This window comes from Diabrotica virgifera, chromosome 8, assembly GCF_917563875.1.
Source record: "Diabrotica virgifera virgifera chromosome 8, PGI_DIABVI_V3a".
In the NCBI taxonomy this organism is placed as follows: domain Eukaryota; kingdom Metazoa; phylum Arthropoda; class Insecta; order Coleoptera; family Chrysomelidae; genus Diabrotica; species Diabrotica virgifera.
In genome coordinates, this window is record NC_065450.1 from 31,405,314 (window position 1) to 31,430,815 (window position 25,502).

At 31.5% G+C, this 25,502-nt stretch overlaps 3 protein-coding genes across 3 annotated transcripts in view; 1 reads left to right on the top strand and 2 right to left on the bottom strand.

The window, feature by feature from the left end:
- LOC126890443 (trifunctional enzyme subunit alpha, mitochondrial) overlaps positions 1 to 8,143 on the bottom strand; it is a 59,143-nt gene extending 51,000 nt beyond the window's left edge. Inside the window, exons 1-2 of the mRNA XM_050659387.1 lie at positions 7,889 to 8,143; positions 7,688 to 7,785 (exon numbers count right to left, since the gene is read on the bottom strand). Of these exons, the coding sequence (XP_050515344.1) occupies positions 7,688 to 7,785; positions 7,889 to 7,958 (168 nt within the window). The 5' untranslated portion in view covers positions 7,959 to 8,143. The remainder of the gene's footprint in view (positions 1 to 7,687; positions 7,786 to 7,888) is intronic.
- LOC126890444 (kinesin-like protein Klp10A) lies at positions 5,567 to 7,606 on the bottom strand. Its single transcript, XM_050659388.1, has one exon. The coding sequence runs from the start codon at positions 7,504 to 7,506 to the stop codon at positions 5,584 to 5,586; it is 1,923 nt and encodes a 640-aa protein (XP_050515345.1). The 5' UTR covers positions 7,507 to 7,606; the 3' UTR covers positions 5,567 to 5,583.
- A 303-nt stretch (positions 8,144 to 8,446) lies between the features above and the next one.
- Positions 8,447 to 21,973, top strand: LOC126890445 (deubiquitinase OTUD6B-like). Its single transcript, XM_050659389.1, has 2 exons — positions 8,447 to 9,100; positions 18,784 to 21,973. The coding sequence occupies exons 1-2, from the start codon at positions 8,550 to 8,552 to the stop codon at positions 19,118 to 19,120; spliced, it is 888 nt and encodes a 295-aa protein (XP_050515346.1). The 5' UTR covers positions 8,447 to 8,549; the 3' UTR covers positions 19,121 to 21,973.
- Positions 21,974 to 25,502: the final 3,529 nt, after the last annotated feature.

The window sequence follows — 25,502 nt, forward strand, 5'->3', positions numbered from 1 at the left end:
AGAGTTATAAGACGCACAAGCGCATATACTCTCCACTAGTGCGTGAGAGAAGGACGATGAACCCAATAAATCAATCAATTTCGATATTTTATTTTTAAAATCATCAGATAACATCGATGTTTTTGAAAAGGAAATTGAAAACTACTTGCATGCAATCTCCAAGACCTGGACCAGACACAAATATTTTATTGTGGTGGAAATCTTATAGCAATGTTTTCCCCGTTTTATCTCGATTGGCTGGGGATATTTTGTGTGTCCAAGCGACGTCCGTACCAGTCGAGCGGCTTTTTTCTGAAGCAGCGCTGGTAATAAGGAATAAAAGATGCTCTTTAAAAGATAAAAGTATCAAATAAATCATTTGTCTGAACAAGTGGATGAAGAGCTGAACACATAATATTTGTGAGGTTACAATGTAGTTTATCCTATTTCTTGTAGATTTTAAGAGATTTTTTTAATAAACATAGTGATAAATAAATAAAGAATTTTTCTTTTTATTAATTTAATCCATTTTATGTCGATATTTTATCAAGTATTGTATCTATATCGTATTGATATCAATATCAATACATTTTTATAAGAAAGTATTGCCGATATCGATACACAATACGATACTTCATTGGCATAACCAATACAATACTGTAGGCTTTTATCTTCTGTTTGTCTGGTGTCTAGGGTTGATTCTTTGGTCACAGGTCGATTTTAGGATACAGCAAATACTTTACTCGTAAATTACAAGGATAATGTAACAACTAATGTGAACGGTAATTAACACTGAACATCTAAAACGGCTTTATATCAAAAATATGCTATCTTATTTCGTCGTTCGTCTTTATTCTGATGAAAAAGGCCGTGTGCCCCCTATCATCAGCGTCTTAATGTCAACTCGACTTTTCTCCGACTTTCTGACTACTGTCACTTGGCCATGATATGTTGAACCTATAGATCTATCGCGTTTTTTTTTATTATTAGGCAAATGCCACTTAACTGGCTTTCGGCTCGCGTTTACTATAAAATAAAATAACTTAAACGAATGTAATCCTACAATACTTAATACATACTAATAAAAAGTATTGATATTGTTCATTCTGGTGGGGTGTAGAATAGCATTATGTTGTTTTATATGCCATTAGAGTGAAAACTTAGTCTTTTTGCTAGCAGTTGCCGCTAGGGCATCTATGCCATTTCGTTCGTTGCAATCCGGGAATGCACGCTGGGGTTTGTTTTAGTTGGATCAGAGAGAGCAACATATGTGCCTGATTGGACTAGAATATGGTTCGGCTGTGTTTTCGTTTTGCAACGAAATTGAAAATGGTTATTCATTTTTGATTTACATTTACTCTGTGTGGAGTATGAAGGGAACCATTCTCGTTGGAACTTTACCGCGCTGAGCAGATGGGACTTGAATTGTAAATTGTAGAATTCCCTCATCTTCCTTAGTCTCAGCATCCGTATGGCTTGCAAATTGTAGAAGCCTCGGAGGTGTAACCAGAGAAGGTTCCCATTGTTTTCATTCTGGTGGGGTGTAGAATAGCATTATGCTATTTTATATGCCATTAGAGTACAAAAACTTGTCTTTTTGCTAACAGTTGCCGCTAGGGCATCTATGCCATTTCGTTCGTTGCAATCCGGGACTGCACGCTGGGGTTTGTTTTGGTTGGATCGGGGAGAGCAGCATATGTGCCTCCTGATGAGAGACTAATAAGTTTCGAAAACGGTAGGGGTGCTTGCAGCGCTCTCTGATTGGACTAGAATATGGTTCGGCTGTGTTTTCGTTTTGCAACGAAATTGAAAATGGTTATTCATTTTTGATTTACATTTACTCTGTGTGGAGTATGAAGGGAACCATTCTCGTTGGAACTTTACCGCGCTGAGCAGATGGGACGTGAATTGTAAATTGTAGAATTCCCTCATCTTCCTTAGTCTCAGCGTCCGTATGGCTTGCAAATTGTAGAAGCCTCGGAGGTGTAACCAGAGAAGGTTCCCATTGTTTTCATTCTGGTGGGGTGTAGAATAGCATTATGTTGTTTTATATGCCATTAGAGTAAAAACTTAGTCTTTTTGCTAGCAGTTGCCGCTAGGGCATCTATGCCATTTCGTTCGTTGCAATCCAGGACTGCACGCTGGAGTTTGTTTTGGTTGGATCGGGGAGAGCAGCATATGTGCCTCCTGATGAGAGACTAATAAGTTTCGAAACCGGTAGGGGTGCTTGCAGCGCTCTCTGATTGGACTAGAATATGGTTCGGCTGTGTTTTCGTTTTGCAACGAAATTGAAAATGGTTATTCATTTTTGATTTACATTTACTCTGTGTGGAGTATGAAGGGAACCATTCTCGTTGGAACTTTACCGCGCTGGGCAGATGGGACGTGAATTGTAAATTGTAGAATTCCCTCATCTTCCTTAGTCTCAGCATCCGTATGGCTTGCAAATGGACCGTGATAGTGTGACGTCAAAACGTCAAAATTTTTCCAAACACGTTGTGTCTAAGGTATACGCTATCGTGTACGCAAATAAAAGAGTTAGGTAGAATTAAACGTCATAATAAATATTTTTCTATCAAACAAACACTAAACATAACAAAATAGCGTGTATCAAAATATACAGTCACTGCCCACGCTAAATAGTCACTAGCTTGATGAAGTTTAACTTTTTTATTTGCGTACATTTTAGCGTGTACCTAGACACAACGTGTTTGGAAAACTTTTTTTGACGTTTTGACGTCACGACTATCACGGTCCATTGTAGAAGCCTCGGATGTGTAACCAGAGAAGGTTCCCATTGTTTTCATTCTGGTGGGGTGTAGAATAGCATTATGTTGTTTTATATGCCATTAGAGTGAAAACTTAGTCTTTTTGCTAGCAGGTGCCGCTAGGGCAACTATGCCATTTTGTTCGTTGCAATCCGGGACTGCACGCTGGGGTTTGTTTTGGTTGGATCGGGGAGAGCAGCATATGTGCCTCCTGATGAGAGACTAATAAGTTTCGAAACCGGTAGGGGTGCTTGCAGCGCTCTCTGATTGGACTAGAATATGGTTCGGCTGTGTTTTCGTTTTGCAACGAAATTGAAAATGGTTATTCATTATTGATATTGTATTGTATAGTGAAGCTCTAGAATTGCTATAAGAACAGACCTCATGTATTTCACCAGTAGTATACACATTAACCAACATTAACTGATCGAAGCAAATGGAAGAGGCCTATGTCCAGCAGTGGACGAACACAGGTTGAAGAAGAACACTGATGTGTTCTTCTTCTTCAACCTGTGTTCGTCCACTGAAGAACACTGATGTAGTCTTCTTGTGTCATTTTTAAGAGTTCAGCTGGAATGTTGTCTGGTTGAAATATACTAATAGGGAAAACAGAATAAAGCAATGTTCATATGACCTAAGTGTGGATTGTGATTTTTGCATTTTGCCAAAAATAATCTACACAATATTTTGTCTTCAATTTATTTAATACTATGTCTCACAAGTGGGATAGCATTACATGTCATGCTATATTCAAGCCATTTAAACATTTTACAGCAGTATTAGTCCAATTAAAAAGAAATCACAATAATTTTATACATTTGAAATCGTATGTTAACAATATCATCTTTTCCAAATTTTTATATCAATAAGTAAGTAATTTTTAATAAAAGCACATATCGAACCTCCCAATGCAAACTATCATAACTCAGTTTTTTTTTTCATATTTGAGTAATTATCATAAACAAATCTCATAATACCGATAGTTTCGTCTAGAGAATACTATAACAACTCATATCTTAATGTAGGCAACACAATGTGCATTAATGTAAATATCGTATCTCAATCTACTCTGCACATTACCACAAAGAAAGCAGTATTATGGAGTTACTATTCGCTCCTTGTGTGACCATGGATACACAAAACTATGCCAGCACCCGTAGCAGTGGGTTCATTTGCCGACCCTGTCAATGAATTTTAAGTCCACCACAACGCATGCACACTTTAATTATTTATTATATTATGTATTTATTTAACGTATTATCGTTTATTGATAAATTTTAAGCATTTATTTTTTTATTTTACGGATATACCATTTTTACAAAAACCAGTATAGCCCATCCCAAACCCTTTTTTCAGTGCGTCACAGATTATCGAATCCTCTCTAAAGCATTGGAAGCGACAAAAAAAAAATGTACCTCTGTAATTATTATACATTGAACTTAGAAAATTATGTAGTCCTTGACAGGTATTTGCATATTAAAATGGATTTATACTTATAGATGTATAGTTGGTTGGCGATTACAATACTCTAAATAGATAACCAATCAATGAGGCGAGTAAGATAATTTGACACAAAAATAATCGATCATATGGTAAAATGACAATTGTAATTTCTAGGTAAGAAATTTGTCAACTACGTAAATATAAATATTTTTTGTCATTCATATATTCGGGCATCATAATCCGATATGAAGTCAAAATTAATGGCGCACGAAAAAAAGGGTTTGGGATCTACTTTACCAGGATATACACCAGTATTTATAATTACTAATTAATATTAATAACTAATAATATTAATTAATAGTAAAGATACCTTGTACATTTATCTATCAACGATATTATTTACCTATATTATTTTAAAGTGTGCATGCTTCACTTGTCGTGGGTTGTGGACTAGTCCCTGACTTTCTCCTCACACACTTATTGTTTGTATAACAAATTTTATCAAAAATAGTAAATAAATATTCATATTAACGTAAAATATGTCATATGTGTATCATAAGTTTAAAGTCAAATTGTGATCACCAAATATGTCAGACATGTCTTTGAATAATCATGAAAACTATGTCTTTGAATACTCTTGCAATTTCTGAAACTTTTGCCTAGTACTTCATTGCAAAAAATTAGTGACGTTGGTAACATAGAAGAGACATGTAACATAGAAGAAAAGAGAGAAACACACTACTAGGCTGCACAAAATTCCGAAGGGTGTAATAGATAACATTGTGGAGCACATAAAATTGTTTCCACTTTTATACCACTTACAGTCTCATTCTACAAGGAAGAACTCAAAACGAATGTATTTAAAGATTTAAAAGGTTTAAATATATCTGTAATGTACGGAATGTACTTAGAATATGCCAAACTAAAAAAAAAGAGATACAGTTGCTACAGTTAGATAAAACAAGGATAACCTAAACTCACAAGGAAACAAGAAGAAGAAAATTACATTAGCGATATTTTAAACAAAGATTTTGTTTGCCATCTGAAAGACTAATAAAAAATTGTTAAAAAGTGATATTTTCACTTTTCATTTTCAACAATATGCTTTGGTTTGCCGCAGAAGGTATTAGTAACACCAACGATAGAACTTTTCACTTTTATACTCATTCAGGAACCAAAATCCAAAATCTTTATAAAATTTATATTGATACACAATATTCTATTTGTTCACATATTTACTAGGTGAAAAAATGAGAAATATAGTAACTGTAATTAAAAAATTAAAGAACATCACTTTTCACAATTTTTATTTACGATAGTTTTCATTGGTAGGGTCGACATCAGAAAATTATTATATTCAAGTAAAACTTTAAAAATAGTAACATAAATATATTTATATTTTCGCTTCATTTAAAAAAGTTATAACATCATCAATAACATTGTTAAAAGTATGAGTATAATTGTCCAAATTGCTATTTGATGACTTGACAATTTCTTGAACCTTTTCAACAAACTCTTTTTGAAGATTATGTACTTCATTCTTCATTTTTGTCTGATTAACAATGCTGGGGGTAGAGTGTTGGACAGGCACGTGTAAGGTATCCATATTGTTTAAGCTGGTGGAATTAGAGTTATAGTCAATGGTCACTGTTGGTTTAGGTGTAATTGTATCTCCACCTAGTTCCTTGACTCTATCTGCATATCTAAGTGTATTTAAAGTATTTTCACATGAACTAACATCTGGGGAAACCATAGCAATCATGCACGTTTTTGAGTTGATGCCAACAAACGAATCCCTCAGAACTTGTGTTAGTTTAGAAGCTCTGAAAGGAAGATGTGCCCCTTTTCTGCCTAATGCTCTTATACACTCTTTAAGTGAAAGTAATGATTGGTTTATTTCAGAACCTTCCAATCTAGTCAATTTTGAAGAAGAAAATGTGTCTGCACCACGTTCGTTCCCTGCAAGATCTATTAAAGAAAATTTACCATAAATTTTTTTCAAATTAGAGTTTCTTCTTAAATAAATCTGGAATATTGCGTGGGATCGGGAAGAATTGGCATTTGCTGATGTTTGTCCAGAAGCTCTCACTTCGTTCCCTATTTTAATTAATTGTAACACTTCTTGCACAGAAGAAACACTATGTTCTGTTAATCCTACTACTTGAACTTGTTGTTTGCCATCTTCTAATATTTTAAGTGTTCTTTTGTTATTTAATAAGTCTGAGATTTTTTTGACATATATTTCAAAGAAACTACAAGACACACTTAAGCCCAAATTTCTATACTTGGTTGAATTTATGTCTCTAAAAATATCAGCTGCAGTTAATGCATAAATACCTTTTTGATTGGCATCTGTTAAATTGCCACTCATTGTATATGTCTTTCCAGACCCAGTTTGACCATATGCGAAACATGTAGCAAAACCTCCTTCAAATACTGTCTTAACAAGTGGTTGGGCAGTGTATTTATAAACCATAAAATTTGAGCAGTTTTCATTGAAAGCATAATCAAATGTAAAGACATGGTTGTCAAGATATCTAGTAAGATCTACCTTAAATTTTGGCTCATGAATTATAAGTTGGTTTTTATTTGGAATGGTTACAATGTCAATTTCCTTCTTCGTTAAATCACTACCATTTAAAGGCCTCTTCCTAACAGCAACAGTGATTAAATGATCTTCGATATTGTTATCTTTAGATGATAAAGGTTTGAATTCAATTTTATTCCTGTATTCTATAATCATATTACCTAGTTCCCAGTGGGGATTATGCTGATTCTTTTTCACTATTGCTTCCTTTTCTGCTTTCACTTCAGCATGCTTCTTTCTTCTTTCTATGCGGTCTTTCTCAAGCTTACTTAGTTTTTTAACAGTAGCACTTTCTTTGACTTTGCCGTTATACTCTATAGCAGATCGGGTAGTTTTGTTATTTATTAGTTTACTATCAACTGATACTTCACTGGCTTGTCTAGAGTTTATAATACTATTATATATTAACCTTGGTTTGGCAGAATGGACCCTGGAGTCTTTACTATAAGCTGAAAATTTTCTTTTACTTGAGTTTAGAAAATTGTCATCAACCTTTTTACTTGTAGTAAACTTTTCTCTTGTTGCAGTAGATGTCTTGGGTATCTGTATGTTTGGATTCAGTGACATAATGTTAGCAAAATGTACATCCTTGCCTTTGGACTCTCCATTTTCTAGCCACTCCACTTTGGCACAATTTAGTTCTTGATCAATACATGATACTATTGCTTCCTGAATTCTGCCATCTCTTCTTTTTATGTTTATTAAACTACCAACAGTGAGAGGATTCATGTTAACTATGGCATATTAATAATAAAAATGAAAGAATACTGACATCTGCCAGTTTCCAAATTTGGAAAACCATGGACAACAAGATTTAAAAGTTACACAAACTGATTTTTATAAGGTCAAATAGTTTGAATATGGTTGAATACGAAAGTCAATAATAGGATCAAATCAAAAATTAACATACCTTAACTCCTGGAGAATCTATAGTTATAACTCCCACATTATCAACAACTTTCAATTTGAAATGTTTAAGTTCCAAAGAAGACATACATCTCGTTTGACCTAAAAGAAATAATATATTTAAATAAAAATATTATTCCAATTAATAATATTAATCAAAGTTGAAGACCGGTATTAAAAAAATTAAGATTAAAATTTTGCTTACATAGATTGTATGCTTGAATATAATTTTTGGACGTTCTAGAAAGTGCCCCCAAAAAACGTATGGTAGACATTTCAACTGTATTTACTTAATGTATCAAACACAAACCCTTGGACCCCAATTACAAATTTACAAATAAGATTTTCTATAAAATTAAACCTGGACTTTGACCTGAAAAAATGGACTTGGAACTTTTTTTGTAACCTAAAAATATGATGCAAATTAATATTGACTTTGACAGTGACAGGTATATTAGATTGCCAACTTATTCAACAGGCTTTACATTCGGGTTCTACTTCTACCCTCGAATACCAACTCACATAGACTCAAAACGAGGACGTAGCTAATCGTATACGACCCTATTCATATACACATCAACTTGCATTAATATGAATAACTGTATGTGAAATGTGCAGTTGATGAGTTGGGTTTTTCGATGAAGTTGCTATTATCTACGATTTGGGTGTATATGAAATTTCTCATCTAATAAAATTCGATCAGCATTACATTTTTGTTGGTAGTCCTGTAATCAAAATTCATTTTGCTTTTTATTTTATAACCTAACATTTTGTCAACCGTCATTGTAACAGGTATTGACGTAGGAGCTGTTAAAAAAGTGTCTTTATTTTTATAGGAAAGATTATTAAAAATACCAAATTCAAAAATGGAATCGGCAGATATAACTGAAGAAGACTTACTAAAAAAGCACAGACAAGAGAAAAAAGACTTACAATCTAAAATACAGGCACTAAAGAAAACAGTTCCTAAAGGTGATAAAAAGAAAAAGAAAGAAATAACTGAAGAAATCGCAAAACTAGAATTAGAACTAGACGAAAAACACAGAAAAGAACTTGGTGAAAGTAATATATGCTCAGAACAGCTCAATATTAGTACGGAAAATGGTGAAGATGAAAGTGAAATGACTGAAGATCAAACAGTAGAGAATGGAATTAATAGTACACGTATATCTCGAGCGCAGAAACGACGAAATAAAAAAGAACTCGAAGCAAAGGAAAGGGAAAAACGAATTTTAGAGCAGGCTGAGAAAAATAAAGAGGGGCCCAGAATTGTTGAAACAAATGCTATTAAACAAGTGCTTAAAACGATGAATTTAAAACTTCACAATATTCCTGCAGACGGAAACTGCCTTTATTTAGCTGTAAATCATCAGTTGCAAGTTACTGGAAGACCAACTAAATCAGTGAATGACCTAAGGTACTACTTCGAAATTAATTTAAAATATTTGCATGCATAGTAAATAATAATTATCATGTCAAGCTTAGCAGGCCCATAGCTTGATTGACCATTCTTCTCGACCCCTTCTTGTCCATTGCCTTCCTCCTCCAATTTGTGAAGTTCACAAGTCTTGTACATCATCCAGATCCATTTTAGCCTAGTAAATGAACGGGAAATACGGCGATACCGTGTAATTTTCAGGGGCAACTTCGAATTGCATGAAAATTTGGATTTAGGTTCTACTTACCCTCCACTTCATAGTTGAATTTGTGCCGTTGGTTGCTTTTACTTGGGGGGACAGTCGCCCCTTCTCGGTGAAATACATATGTTCAAGATAAGACCGGAAATGGATAAATTGACTGATTATAAGCAACTTTTGTTCTATAGAGTTTTTTATGTTAGTCAATACTTTTCGAGTTACCTATTTGCAATAGATAATGTTTATTTTTGACAAAAAACTACGTTTGTAGACGGTTTTTTGCAAATAACTCAAAAAGTAAATACAATTAGCAAAAATGTAGCTTAGAAAAAAAAAAAGAGTTGTGTATTCGTGAAGTCTATAGATCCAGCAACAGCAAATTTATAGCTCATGAAGTATAAATTTTTATTCGTCCAATTCCAAATCGAATATTTCATCGTGAAATTACCAAGAAAAGAAGCACTTTTGGGGAAAAACCCATTTAAACTTTTTTAAAGTGTTTAAAAAAAGCCTTATTTTACTTAATTGTTTATATAAGTTTCTAGCGTTAAAAGTAAGCAAGTTACCCTCAAAATAAAGATGGCCCCCTTTTTTTTGGTAAAAAAATCATAAAAATCTCTTAGTGTTTAGCTCCCCAAATGAAATTAATCTTTACGTCTTTACCAGCAATTTACTTTACTTATCTATTTTTTATATGATCTGTCAGTTTCACTGGTTTAAAGTGCTTATTTTAGAAAGGGTTATAGTTGAAAGGGCTTAAACGAGTCACTAATCACTAGTGTATGCAGCCTTTGAACAGCCATATCTTAACCAATTTTTGTCTTACAAAGAAACAGAATGAAACTAGCATATTTATAACAGCACAACCTACATTTTTTTACTCTTTGAGATTTTTCATATCACTAATACTTTTTAAGTTATTTTGAAAAAAAGAAATTTTTCCAAAACTTTTTTAACAAATTTTTTGTTACTATAAAACCAAATTTTTTCAAAAATAAGCACTTTAAACTGGTCAAACTTACAGATCATACAGTGTGTCCACGGATGGGGTGCCCAAGAGCACACATTTGAAGTGTTTTCTTTATTATGCGCAACGAATAGTTTATAGTGAATATTCATCTTTAAATAAAATAAATAATGAAGAGTCCATAAAAAATACATCACTATAATTAATCAACAAAGTGTCTAAAAATTAAAACAAAACTTTGCAGAAAAAATTCAAAACTAAAGTAATTATTCAAAATGACCACTGAAAATGGTCATTGAACTAATTGGTTATGTCTGAAAAAATGAATATGCCTTAACATTTTTAAACTTTATTGACTGAGTGTGCAGCAAAAATGACAGGATCTTTTCTTGATTAGATACAGTGATTGTCATTTGTTGTGGAAATAAAAAATAACACACACGTGATTAGGAAGTAAGCCAGACAAATTTTACAAAACGATCAAGGTTTTGCCTTCAACAAGGTAGCGGTCATTTTGAACAATTACTTTAGTTTTAGTAAGTTATTTTTTAGCAAATATTTTCTATTTTTTTACTTCGTTGATTAAAGGTATGTATAGTGGGTGATCATATTATTAGAGCCACCTCAGAAAATTTTACTTTTGTTTAATAATGGTATGTAAGTTTTTTCTTTATACAGTCCACGTTGCCTTTGAAACTTTACAAAAATGGATGCTATGTTTCTGTTGGAGTGATTAGTATTGAATATTAAAGTTTTTATTTCTGCTATTTTTCTTGGTGAGATGTCTTTGGATTTCCCATGATGTTCTGGTACCACTAGTGTAACGAACGCTAAATTTTTATTAAATTCACAAAAAATAATATAGGCCTGTCAGAATATTATTAGAGAGCAATGGAAAGGCGCAAAGTTTATTCTAACTCCAAACACCAAGAATACAAAATAATAGGCACATGAGTTGCAAGCTAGGCTGGGCAGCACTGACAAACAATGGCATCTGAGTCACGCATTGTCACACATGCGTGTTGCCACTATTGTCAGACTGTTTATTGCACTTTCATAAAGTGTAACAAGACAGCCAAATGGAAACTAATTCATTAATATATAATATAGCTCAATTATATACCCTTCCTCTAAAACATTGAATTTTACTAGGTGGCTCTAATAATATGATCACCCACTGTATTTTTGTGGATTTTTTATTATTTATTCATTATTTTATTATTTGTCATGAATTATATGTCGGACAAAACACTGAGATGTTAACATTTTACCAATTTGAATAAATAATGGTATTAATTAAAATTAAGTCGTATTTCAATATTTTTTTTCTACTTCGAGCTCTCGCAATTCACATAATTTCCGAATTCAAATTCAAAATTTTACCAGAAAAAAACATTTTGCCGAAAATTCAAAGTATACCACTGGGTTTTCATCCCTTTTTTAAGTGCAGGATCTGTGATTTTCATCCCAGAACAGTGTAAATTTCAAAAATACCTTTACTACCTACTACCTACTACCTTTACTACCTTACTACCCTAAAAGGGCTTTACTACCTTATTATGGTTTTCATTTTTAAATTAAAAAAAAAAGGAATGTTGCCTGCATATTTTAATGAATATGTTACATTGAGGGGTCAAGTTCATTCATATACCACAAGAAATATTGAAGATTTTGACATTAAAAAAACTAATAAACATAGTACAATGACATCCTTGTTTTAAAAATGTATGAATGAATTTAACCACCTTCCTCCCAGTGTTAAGAATGCAGTGACAGTTCCAAGTTTTAAAAAATTACTAAAAACATATATTTTACCTGGTTAAAAAATCATTTTTAATAAGTCTGTATGTATTGTCATTGTTTATATAGGGAGATAGTTGGTCAGCCCAATAGGAAAATTTGTTTGATTCAAATTGAGACAGTCACCAGATGTCCCCACAATTTCTGTCAGGTTTGCAATGTCAAAATGCATAGACACCAAATTGAATATGATCCTATTCATAACACCCCAACTCGCATACATATTAAGAAAAATAAATATATATGAAAGAATATATTTAGAAATTGAATTAATGATATCATGCTATTATACAGGGTGTCCAGAAACTCTACCGACAAACGAAGACAGGAGATTCCTTAGATAATTTTAAGATAATTCAGCCCAATTCATCTAGTCCGAAAATGCTTCTTAAGGGAGCTAGAGCTCGTTGAAGATAACGTCATGAAATTAGTTTTTCTTAAATACCTCTATAACGCTTCTATTTAGAAAAACGAAAATTGGTATGCATATTTACTTTTCAGAGATGAATCGATTCCATCAATTGCAAATTTCTAGTACCAGTCATAGGCGTCCGTTTTGGGTAGAGAAACGGGTATTTTATCGCGTAACTTTTGTGTCCTTAACTTTTATGCATTTCTGACACTGGATTATTAAATTGTGAGGTAATCTAGTGCTAAAAGGTACTCTTGTTTTAAGTCGGTAGGACACACTGTTTTCTAGAAAAATGGATTTGAAAGTTTTTTGTTTTTGGAATTTGAAAAAAAAATTGAAAGAACTTTTCAACAAAAACGAAGTTTTTTGCCAACATAAAGTAAGAGTAACTTTTAGTACTCGAATACCTCATAATTTAATAATCTAGTGTCAAAAATGCTCAAAAATTCAAGACAAGAAAGGTATGCTATAAAATAACAGTTGACCTACCCAAAACGGACGCCTATGACCGGTACTAGAAAGAAATTCGCAATTAATGAAATCGATTTATCTCTGGAATATAAATAAATGTACCAGTTTTCGTCTTTCTAAACAGTTTTTTTTTTAATTTTTTTTTTTTAATTCATAAAGCGAAAAATTTTCAAATCGATTTTTCTAGAAAACGGTGTGTCCTACCGATTTAAAACAAGAGTACCTTTTAGTACTAGAATACTTGACAATTTAATAATCCAGTGTCAGAAATGCATAAAAGTTAAGAAAAAAAAAGTTATGCGATAAAATAACCGTTGCCCTACCTAAAACGGACGCCTATGATCGGTACTAGAAATTTGCAACAGATGGATTAGATTTATATCTTGAAGATAAATACGCGTACCAATTTTTGTTTTTCTAAATAGAAGCTTTCTGGAGGTATTTAAGAAAAACTAATTACAAGACACCATCTTCAAAGAGCTCTAGCTCCCTTAGGAAGCATTTTCGGACTAAGTGAGTTGGGTTAAATTATCTTAAAATTATCTGAAGAATCTCCTGTCTTCGTTTGTCGGTAGAGTTTCTGGACACCCTGTATATATAATGTATAGTAGCACATCATTAATTCAATTTCTAAATATATTCTTTCATATACAGCGTGTCTACTTGAGTTGGAAACATATGGGAAACTTTTTTATTATTAATTTTACGAAAAAAAGTTATTCTTTATAAAAAGTTCTGCATGCCCCAAAACCTAAGATTCAATTATCAGATATCAAATTTTCTCAATATTATACGAGGTATGTCAAAAAATATGAATTTCGGCTAAGGGTAAAGTACCTTTATTTCTCTCAATATCGAAAATTCTTATGATAAAAAGTTGTTTGGAATTAAAAACTAAGATGAAATATGCAATTACATGCTTCTTATTGAAAAAAAAAATATTTTTCTCAAATTTATGGATACCCAACATCGTTTTTAATTATTACAAATATCATAACTCGTTTATTATTCATTTTACGAAAAAAAGTTATTCTTCATAAAAAACTTTGCATGGTCTAAAATCTAAGACACAACCATGATATATCAACTTTTATTAATTTTATACGAGGTGTGTCAAAAAATATGAAATTTGCTCAATATTATAGCACCTTTATATTTCACTGTATTTCAATTAGAAGGATGTAATTGCATATTGACACATAGTTTTTAATTCTAAACAACTTTTTTAATAACCGTTTTCAATATTGTGAAAAATAAAGGTACTTTACTCTTGAGTGAAATTCATATTTTTTGACATAACTCGTATAAAATTAATAAAATGTCAAATTTGTTGGTTGAATCTTCGGTCTTAGGACATACAGAGATTTTTATAAAGAATACCTTTTTTTTCGTAAAAGTAATAATAAAAGAGTTATCGTATGTGTAATGAATAAAAACGAAGTTAGTATCAATAAATTTGAGAAAAATTTGGAAAATATTTTTTTCCAATTAGAAGCATGTAATTACATATTTGAGCTTGGTTTTTATTTCCAAACAACTTTTCATAATAAGAATTTTCGATATTGAGAGAAATAAAGGTACTTTACCCTTAGCCGAAATTCATATTTTTTGACATACCTCGTATAATATTGAGAAAATTTGATATCTGATAATTGAATCTTAGGTTTTGGGGCATGCAGAACTTTTTATAAAGAATAACTTTTTTTCGTAAAATTAATAATAAAAAAGTTTCCCATATGTTTCCAACTCAAGTAGACACGCTGTATATTTATTTTTCTTAATATGTATGCAAGTTGGGGTGTTATGAATAGGATCGTATCCAACTTGGTGTCTATGCATTTTGACGTTGCGAACCTGACAAAAATTGTGGGGACATCTGGTGACTGTCTCAATTTGAATCAAACAAATTTTCCTATTGGGCTGACCAACTATCCCTATATAAACAATGGTATTGTATTCGCGGTGTGCAAGTACTTGGAAAGGGAAACGAGAAACGACCCTGCGCGAGTCGCGGAGAAATATTGCAACTATCTTAAATAATTCATATTGTCAATTGAAATTGTCAAATTGACGTATATTTCATACCTTCTGTCAATGAAGCAGAAAAATTATATATTGCTCCACAATATTGATATGATATGCAATTATTATATAAAGGTAAATTTAATTAATTGTATTTTGCTTGTAGTACTGCATTTTAATAACTAATTTTATTTACTACATACAATTGTTGATGTTTTCATAACATAACCTGAATCTTATTTTTTCTTATTATTTTTTTGGACTATGGCCTTGACAATTATCCAGTAACCAGGACTAATATAATTGGCCAATATAATTAAAAGTGCGAATAATAGTACAGAGCGTAGAAATAGGGGTCGCTTTGCCGAACTTGCACGGTCCCAATATTGCATGTACATGTATTGTACATTGTATATTACATTTAATTAAGCAAATTTTTATATTTATTGTTAGTAGGATTTCTATTTGAATAAAGAATTTGTAAAGTTGTAAAGTTACCCCGACCCCCCACGGAGAGGGGTCGGAGTAACTTTAAAATTTTAAATAGGAACCCAGCGATATTTTGCGAAATGAACATCAGATCAAAAAACTGAAAAATACGTGTTTCAATATTTTTTAAAAATCTATCGAATGACATCAAACACGACCACCCTAGGTGGGGTGGGGGTTACATTCAAATCTTATAAATAACTTTTATTCAAGACATTTTTTTCGAATTAAGGATAGATGGCGCTATAATCAGAAAAAACAATTGTTGGAAATGGAAAATTAAATTAAAAAAATGGGAAGTCCCCATTAAAATGGAAAACTTAATTTAACTTTTTTTGGTTTTAGGACCTAATATTCACAACACAATAGGTCCCAATACCGCTCGAGTAACTGCAAATTTAGCATGCTTGCCTCCCCTACTATTAACTATCATATTAGTCTGGGCTGATTATCGGAGAATAGGCCATTTTTGGGAAAAGTTATTTACCAGCAATTTTATTGCTGAAATCGAATCTTATGATTGTATATATTAATAATATAGGTATGCAAAGTCCACAGATAGTGTGCTACTTTTTTTATAAACAAAATGGCGCCCGAAAATCGTGTTTTTTTCAGTTTTTGCTCTATAACTCCAAATATTTTAACTTTACACCAAAAACACTCAAATAAAAATTCACGGCAATTAAATTCTGCATAGAGACATGTTTTTTCCGATTTACTTTGATGAAAACTTTCCCCGGGAAAAGCGGGTTTTTCCAACAAAATCTTTAATTTTCAACTAAACTTTTAGATAAGTAATTGTTAATCAATAATTAAATAACTTGGTAATGTAAAAGCCATTTTCGTGTAGATTATAATTCCAGAAGCCCATGGAAATTTAACGAACAGTTTAGCAACAATTTAATTGTTAATTAAAAATTTACGGTCGCCATAATAACGACAATAATTATGATGCATAAGAATAACTATGATTTTTTCATAAAAAGACACTATACCTATCTAATGTACTTTACGGAATTGAAATTGGACTATCTAAGCGGCCTCAGGAATATTTTAAAATTATAAAGAATTTTTTGGCTTATAAACAAATAGAATATCTCGGGAAATAATAAACTAAATTAAATTATAAAAACGGTGTTCGAAAACGGCGGCAGGACGCTTCTTTTAAAAGAAAAAAGTTTAATTATGATGAGTAGTTCCTGAGATATAACCGGTCAAATTTGACCGGAATTTACGGCAAAGATATAAACAATAAGATCATAATTTTCAAACCATCACCATTTTATTTTTGTCGTCTTTCTCCACACCAATTTTCATATCCTTAAAATACTCATAACATATATTATTATAATAAAAACTATCGATAATACGTGTGAAAATTGCCAAAAATAGCAAAATTCCAATCAAAAATTAGGTTGGAGAAAATGTAACCCTCAAAGTTCAAAATCGGTATACGTTAAAAAATGCATTTTCTCTGCTTCTCATGGAGCAATTTCCTTCATTCTTTTTTTGTTCCCAAGTAATTCGAGTAGAGCCATCGAACTAACGCATTATTAAATGTCAAACTTGCTTTTGTTTTGTTATAATAAATTAATTTATTTATTATAACACAAAATTTTAATTTGTTTAAATAATTATACAGCTTTCAAATGAGAATATTTATGTTTTTAACTTTAAAAGGTATACTTGCAGTAAGTTTATCTAAAAAAAGCCTACAACTGGAAAAAATATGTAGTTTTCTGTTGTAATAAATAAATTAATCTATTATAACAAAACAAAAGCAAGTTTGACATTTAATAATGCGTTAATTCGATGGCTCTACTCGAGTTATTAGGGAACAAAAAAAGAATGAAGGAAATTGCTCTATGGGAAGCCGAAAAAATGCATTTTTTTAACGTATACCGATTTTGAACTTGGAGGGTTACATTTTCTCCAACCTAATTTTTGATTGGAATTTTGCTATTTTTGGCAATTTTCACACGTATTATCGATAGTTTTTATTATAATAATATATGTTATGAGTATTTTAAAGATATGAAAATTAGTGTGGAGAAAGAGAAAAAAATAAAAAGGTGATGGTTTAAAAATTATGATCCTATTGTTTATATCTTTGCCGTAAATTCCGGTCAACTTTGACTGATTGTATCTCAGGAACCACTCGTCATAATTAAACGTTTTTTATATTGGAAGAAGTGTCCTGCCGCTGTATTTCGAATACCGTTTTCACAATTTAATTTGGTTTAATATTACCCGAGATATTCTATTTGTTTATAAGCCAAAAAATTGTTTATAATTTTAAAATATTCCTGAGGCCGCTTAAATAGTCCAATTTCAATTCTGTAGAATACATTAGATGGGTATAGTGCCTTTTTATGAAAAAATCATAGTTATTCTTATGCATCATAATTATTGTCGTTATTATAGCGACCGTAAATTTTTAATTAACAATTCAATTGTTGCTAAACTGTTTATTCAATTTCCATGGGCTTCTGGAATTATACTCTATACGAAAAGGGCTTTTACATTACCAAGTTATTTAGATATTGATTAACAACTACTTATCTAAAATTTTCGTTGAAAATTAAAGATTTTGTTGGAAAAACCCGCTTTTTCTGGGGAAAGTTTTCGTCGAACTGAATCGGGAAAAACACGTCTCTGTGCAGAATTTAATTGCGGTCAATTTTTATTTGGGTGTTTTTGGTGTAAAGTTAAAATCTTTGGAGTTATAGAGCAAAGATTGGAAAAAACACGATTTTCGGGCGCCATTTTGTTTATAAAAAAAGTAGCACACTATCTGCGGACTTTGCATACCTATATTATTAATACATACAATAATAATATTCGATTCCAGCAATAAAATTGCTGGTAAATAACTTTTCCTTGTATTTTGCTAATTAGCCCAGAGTATATCTCTATCACCTACTAATAAGGATTACCGTCGAATGCCGACATGATCAACCAAAAAAGATGTATTTGGTGATTTTTCTAGTGACTTTCTTGGATGTGAAGCTGTCTTTTTAGTTTACTCCTCCTGGTTTAAAAACAAAACATAGCTACTCTTTGACTATTAGATCTATTCGTGCAGCACATCCTGAACTTACCCAGAGGGAGAACGCCTGCACATTACACAATTGGGCGTTCGATAAGGTCGAATTTTCCCCTCTGAACAGCTAATGCGCAGGCGATCTCCCTCTGGGTAAGTTCAGGATACGTTTGGGGCATGCTGCACGAATACTGCTACTATTATTGTATTTCTATAATATTGCATTTACTTTCATTAATGTTTTAATTTTTTTTTCCAGAAAAGTTACAGCCGATTTCATGAGACAGAACAAAGACGACTTCCTACCATTTATGTGCAATGAATTAGACGAATCTGAAGTAGTTAGCGAGGAACAGTTTGAGAATTATTGTAAAGACGTTGCAACGACAAAGTTATGGGGAGGTCAGTTAGAACTGCGAGCTTTGTCGAATATTCTTACTTGTCCTATTAAAGTTATCCAGGCCGCGGGTCCTCCCACACTACAGGGTGAACAATTTAAAGGCCAAGAACTGATTTTGACCTACCATAGACACTTATACCGCTTAGGAGAACATTATAACTCTACTATACCAATTACCGGGGACGAAGATGTATGAAAATCACTGCCAATAGCTTTAATTAGGAAATTTAATAAAAATATATGACATCTACATGTGAAACTGATTAAAAAGCGATAATATTTTAATAGGGAAGTCAATATAGAACAAAAATATGCATTGTTTCGAAAAAATTCAAACAGGCTTATATTTTTCTAAAACCTTTTGTTAGTTTATATACATCTTAAAGTAAAAAGTTCTACTCACAGATTTTGTCGCTAATTGTTTAAACAATAACAATTGTTTTATATAAATGATTTTAAAAATATCGTTTAATTCATCATTTTACTTTGATCAAAAATCGTCTGCTATGCAGACGATGCAATACTAATCTCTCAAAGTGAAGATGATTTACAACGTATGCTGCATCAAGTTAACATAACCGCCAGAAAATTTAACATGTTAATTTCCCCAAAAAAGACAAAATGCATGGTTATAACAGCAGATCCAATAAGATGTAAATTGGAGCTGGAAGGTCAGATAATAAAATAAGTGATGTGAGTTTAAATACCTAGGCATCACACTATATAGCTACGGAAGGCTCGAAACACAAGTGTAAGATCAGGTAAATAGAGCAAACAGAGCCGCAGGTTGCCTGAATGACACAATATGGAGAAATAAAAATATCGGAAAAGAAATGAAAGGCAGAATTTACAAAACAGTCATCGGTCCAATAATGCCATACGCGGCAGAAACACGACCCGACACAGAGAGGACAAAAAGATTGCTCGAAACAGCGGAGATGAAAACCCTTCGAAAAATCGATGGTAAGATTCTATGGGACAGAGCTAGAAGTACAGAAAAAACAGACAGTCATGTCTATACAAAAAGAAGAAGAAGAAGAAGACTTTGATCAAATATGTTTCTATTTTGTTTTTTATTATGCTGAATCCTAATATGGCATTACAATTTGAAAATTAAAAAAAAAATGTTTTGAGCTCTTACACAGTACGTCTGCGTAACTAGGAACCATATGGGAAACTTTTTTATTATAAATTTAACGAAAAAAAGTTATTTTTCATAAAATGCTCTGCATAATCTAAAATCTAACACTCAACCATCAGATATCAAATTTTATCAATTTTATACGAGTTATGTCAAAAATATGAATTTCGTTAAAGAGTAAAGTAGCTTTTTGTTTCAGAATATCAAAAGTTGTTATTATGAAAAGTTGTTTGGAATTAAAAGCTATGTTTTAATGTGCAATTAGATCCTTCTAATTGAAAAAAAAAATGCAAATTTTTCTCAAATAAATGGATACCCAACATCATTTTATTCCAGTTATGATAAAAATCTGGTCTAAAATCTAAGATACAACCATTAAATAGCAAAGTTTTCAATTTTATACGAGGTATGTAAAAAAATATGAATTTCACTTAACAGTTAAGTACCTTTATAGTTCACAATATTTCAATTAGAAGAATGTAATTGAATATTGAAGCATAGTTTTTAATTTCAAACAACTTTTCTTAATAAAAATTTTCAATATTGTGAAATATAAAGGTACATACTTTACTCTTGAGCGAAATTCATATTGTCTTACATACCTCGTATAAAATGAATAAAATTTGATATTTGATTGTATCTTAGATTCTATACGATGCAGAGCATTTTATAAATAACTTTTTTTCGTAAAACTGGTAATAAAAAAGTAATCAATAGGATCCAAGTTATGCAAACGAGAGCTCAAAAAAACATTTTTTTAACATATATTATTTTTTGAGCTTGTCATTAAATGTATTTTAGGTAAGTTGTACAGAAAAAAGTTTTGATGACTTTGTACACCATTTTTTAACTAAGATTTTTTGGTTTTTGTATTACTTTGATCGCTTTGTATAAACATTTTTTAGCAGGTAATTTTTGGTTCTCGTATTACATTTTTTATCTTTCTTAATTGTCTCAAAAAGAAGTTGTTTATTTCATGTCTAAAATAAAATAATTTAGTACCTTTTAAAGATTACATCTCAAGCTTTAAAAAATTGTAATATATCTGTTTAAATTTGAGTAATACCCTTTTAAAATGGTAGTAATTCTGTAAAACAAATTAGTTTTCAAAAATTACATTTTTTGAAACGTCGTATCATTTGAATTAAATTTTTGAGATTTTTTTCAATAAAACCTCATTTAGTAAGATGTTTGAGAGGTAAGTTGTGCAAATTTGAGAGTTATATAAGTAAAATTGTATTAGTTACACATTTTTTAAATCATTTTTAAACAAAATTCATGTGTCTCACTTTCCGCCCACATCGTACTTATGCCCATATATTTTATTTCTTTTTATTATAACTATAAGATAGCTTTATTGTTCTTCTTTCATTTCCAATTTGTAAAATTTAATTTGATCAAATATTTAAAGAATTATAATAAAATAACTCGACCGTCCGCTTCCGGGAACGCTACTATACAGTGCGCCGATGTTTGTGAGAAGGGTGACTTTAGCGTTATAAATAAAAAATTATAGAAGCTACAGATTTAATTTTAGAAAAATCTTTACATAATGTTTTTTGTGTAAAATTTTCTGAATTTTTCAATGGTCAAGTCACTTTTTGTCTGAGATTTATATTTTCGTAGGTATTTAAAAAACAACTAATTTCGCAGTTCATTTGTTTAATAAAAAATGAAGCACCCACTTCTGGAGTAGAACTTTTTGATATGTTATTTATTAAACATTTCTTAATGAAATTACAAAAAGTTCTATCTTGTTTGATTTTTTCCGTAAGCAAAAACTATTGACTCCCCTATAAGTACATTTTTTAGTGTAGTATTATATACTTATACATATATTATACAAGCTGAAATATGTATGCAAATATACATCTGAAAAAGTACTCAATAAAGATTAATTGTTTATTACGTAAGTCTTATATTTGTTTTACTTAGGTACAAGTGTTGCTACGCCACTGGTAGCAAAATAAATTCTACTTTCATAAAACCTACCGAGTAACTTTCCTCAGCAAATTTTAACCATTTTCCCAAGCATTTTGTAAAATGCTAAAAAAACAGAAAAAAACAGTAAATGAATTTGTACAAAGGGGATAAAGACTGAGACATGGGAAAAATACTTCATTCTACAAAGGTGAAGAAGCCAATGACGAACACGATTACAAAACAAAAGACAGGCATATCACTAAAGAAACTGAAGTAGAAGCCAGGGGCGGCCCGTCTGGGTACGCAAGGTAGGCGCCGCCTAACCTCTTCAAATGTACAATACTATAATAAATTATTTATTAATATAAATTACTTATTTCAAAATTGTAATTTATAAATTTTGACACAATACTAAAGTATCTAAAATAAAAAAGATACTTTTTAATTTCTCTTCGAAGTTGTAATTATTGTACGCTCCTCGTAGTAGTGCTACTCACTTCTATTATGGCACTACCCTATACTCAGGCACTTTTCAAATCCGCCTAAAGAACAGAACAGAATGATATGCGTCTCTCATTCTTTACGCTAAGCACAGCGCTGTAACTGTGGCTTGTCTAGCCGTAGTGGACGAGAATTTCCGGGAACTTTTTGGGGCTAGGTTAGGGCTACATTTTTTTGCGCCTTCGACAATGGTTGTCCCCAGCTGCATCTCGGGATAGCCAAACTAAAAGTGTGAATTTTGTCATGAAATTTGATACGTGGGGTTAGAATAATATTTGGAACAACTTTTCTAGATCACTTCTTCCGATATCTCTAACGCGAAGCAAAATATCGAAAATTCGATAGTAGAAAATTCGTTTGTAGATTCGCAGAAGATAGCGTTTAAAATTTAAATTTGAGTTGACTATGACTATCTTAAAAAATGTGAACCATCACACTTGCTTGACTGCAAAATTTTAAATCTGTATTTATTTTGATAGCCGCAATATAGGGGTGTCTTCATCTTAAATGCGACACACTGTGTATATAGGTATACGGGTATATAATATGTAGAGTATAGAATATATAATATAAAGGTATATGTGTCGTCTACCCGCATACTGAGGTCACGAGCCGCCACTGGTAGAAGCGAGAATGAAGAACTGCTGAAATACGGCGGCTAGGAATTAACTATACTAAATTTACAGTCAAGATGCAGTAGAAATAAACAAACCAAGACACGTTAAATGCTACTAGGTGCACTCCCGAATCATAATTTACAATGTATATACGTTGTAAATCCCAAATCATGATTTCCAAAGTTTATACATTGTAAATTATGATTAGGGAGTGCTCCTAGTAGCATTTAACGTGTCTTGGTTTGTTTATTTCTACTGCATCTTGAATGTAATTTAGTATAGTTGTCTCACAACATTGTTTAACAAAATCTTAGAAAGAGCAGATACCGCAAGATTGGCACACCAGTATCACACTACCAATTTTTAAGAAAGGACAAAACATATCCGGACAACTACAGAGGAATCAAGATCGATTCGCATTTTACTTACGTCCCGTCAAAATATTCTCTAGTGTATTTTAAACCAAGATGTTCCGCGGCGGTGCCGATATAGGCGAGCGGCAACAACCCCTAAAACGACGTTATACCGACCACACCACGAAAATCAACTTTAAGGTTAATGACCAATTTTGTTCATTATTTATATTTTCGAGTTCGCTGAATCCGAATATAAAGTTTATTTTTATCTAGAATTGGTGGAACATGTTCAAAAACCAAATTTTATGCAAAAATGCGAAAAATAAAGTTAGATGATTTTTCAACTTTAACTCACTGTATCTTTGGTCGCTGTAAATATTTCCTGTTGAAGATTTTACTGTATCATCTTTGAATATTTAGATAATGATTAGATTTGTCAGAGATGTTTATACAGATTAAAAAAGGAGTTGTTAATTTTTAAGCATTTAGTCGTCAGATTTCGTTAGTGAAAAAAGTTATGTGACTTTATAATATACGATTGGCACTCCCAAAAAAAACGCTTATTTCTCGAGATACTGACCACGTTGTGGTGCATGGCTAATTTTGGTGATACTTTGTTTTCGATGGTACTGAAAACTAAAATGAGGTTTATTTTGAATTTTAAGTGGGGAAACACTGTCAAAATCGCAATTTTACCTTAAAAATAAAAACACGTTTTTCTTAAAATTAAAAGTTGTTCCATTTTTTTTTCTACAAAACATTTTGTTCTTTGTACTCCATATTTTAACATAAACTAGATTAAAAAGCTAAATTTCAAATTTTGTCACAACTTTTGCGATTAAACTTTGCAATTCAGGAATCTGCAGCTTTTACTTTAAAAAAATTATAACTTTTATTATAATAAGACTGAAAGATTGAAGCAGGTCCCATTGTCTTCAGAAAGGCGAGAAATATATATATATTATAAAAAATTTAGAAACAAAATGTTAAAATGGAACAGAGTTGTAGCGAGTTAAACGCAAAAAAAACGTGCTTTCATTATTTTTTTATTTTTATAGTAAAATTGCGATTTTGACAATGTTCCGCCATATAAAATTCAAAATAAACCTCATTTTCGTTTCAAGCACCATTAAAAGCATAAAGTATGACGAAAATTAGCCATTCACCAGACCGTGGTCAGTGTCTCGAGAAATAAGTGTTATTCAGGTGTGCCCCTCGTCTATAAAGTCACATAACTTTTTTGCTACTGCATATTCTGACTTAGAGTTTTCCAGAAAACTTAATTATTTATGTTTTAATGTTTTGTTGGTTAAAATTATAAACTAAAATGTTTGTCATTTGAATTTTTTAAGTAAACATGAAATCAAGTATATTCAAATGGGAAATAAGCCACAATTTTACCTAAAAATGATTTTATTAACGTTTCGACGCCCAAGTCGGGTGTCGTTGTCAAAATACAAAATAATATTAAATAAACAAAAATGTTGTTGCTTAGTAAAAAATTCTTCTAATAATTTATTTAATCTGACTCATTTATATCGGCAATTCAGACACGTATTATACATTTTAAAGTAGACGACTTTAAAAATGATATTGCCAATATTGATGAGTTGCGTTCCTGGGACGACTTTACTAAAAGATAGTTCATACGATTACATGAAATCAATCCCAACTATGGAATATATATTTTACTATGGAATCTCTAACGCGAGAATTTCAGTACCACCGTTGCATTTGGTTGTCTTTTTAAAGACAGATCACATGCTATGATTTTTTATGGCGGCTATTCTTGTGTTGGGATTGATTTCATGTAATCGAATGAACTATCTTTTAGTAAAGTCGTCCCAGGAACGCAACTCATCAATATTGGCAATATCATTTTTAAAGTCGTCTACTTTAAAATGTATAATACGTGTCTGAATTGCCGATATAAATGAGTCAGATTAAATAAATTATTAGAAGAATTTTTTACTAAGCAACAACATTTTTGTTTATTTAATATTATTTTGTATTTTGACAACGACACCCGACTTGGGCGTC

Bases quoted from the DNA above. Each gene is read 5' to 3' on its own strand.
- LOC126890444 (XM_050659388.1), bottom strand. From the start codon at position 7,506: ATGAATCCTCTCACTGTTGGTAGTTTAATAAACATAAAAAGAAGAGAT.
- LOC126890445 (XM_050659389.1), top strand. From the start codon at position 8,550: ATGGAATCGGCAGATATAACTGAAGAAGACTTACTAAAAAAGCACAGA. The intron at 9,101-18,783 runs GTACTACTTCGA...TTTTTTTTCCAG, and splicing joins AAATCAGTGAATGACCTAAG to AAAAGTTACAGCCGATTTCA.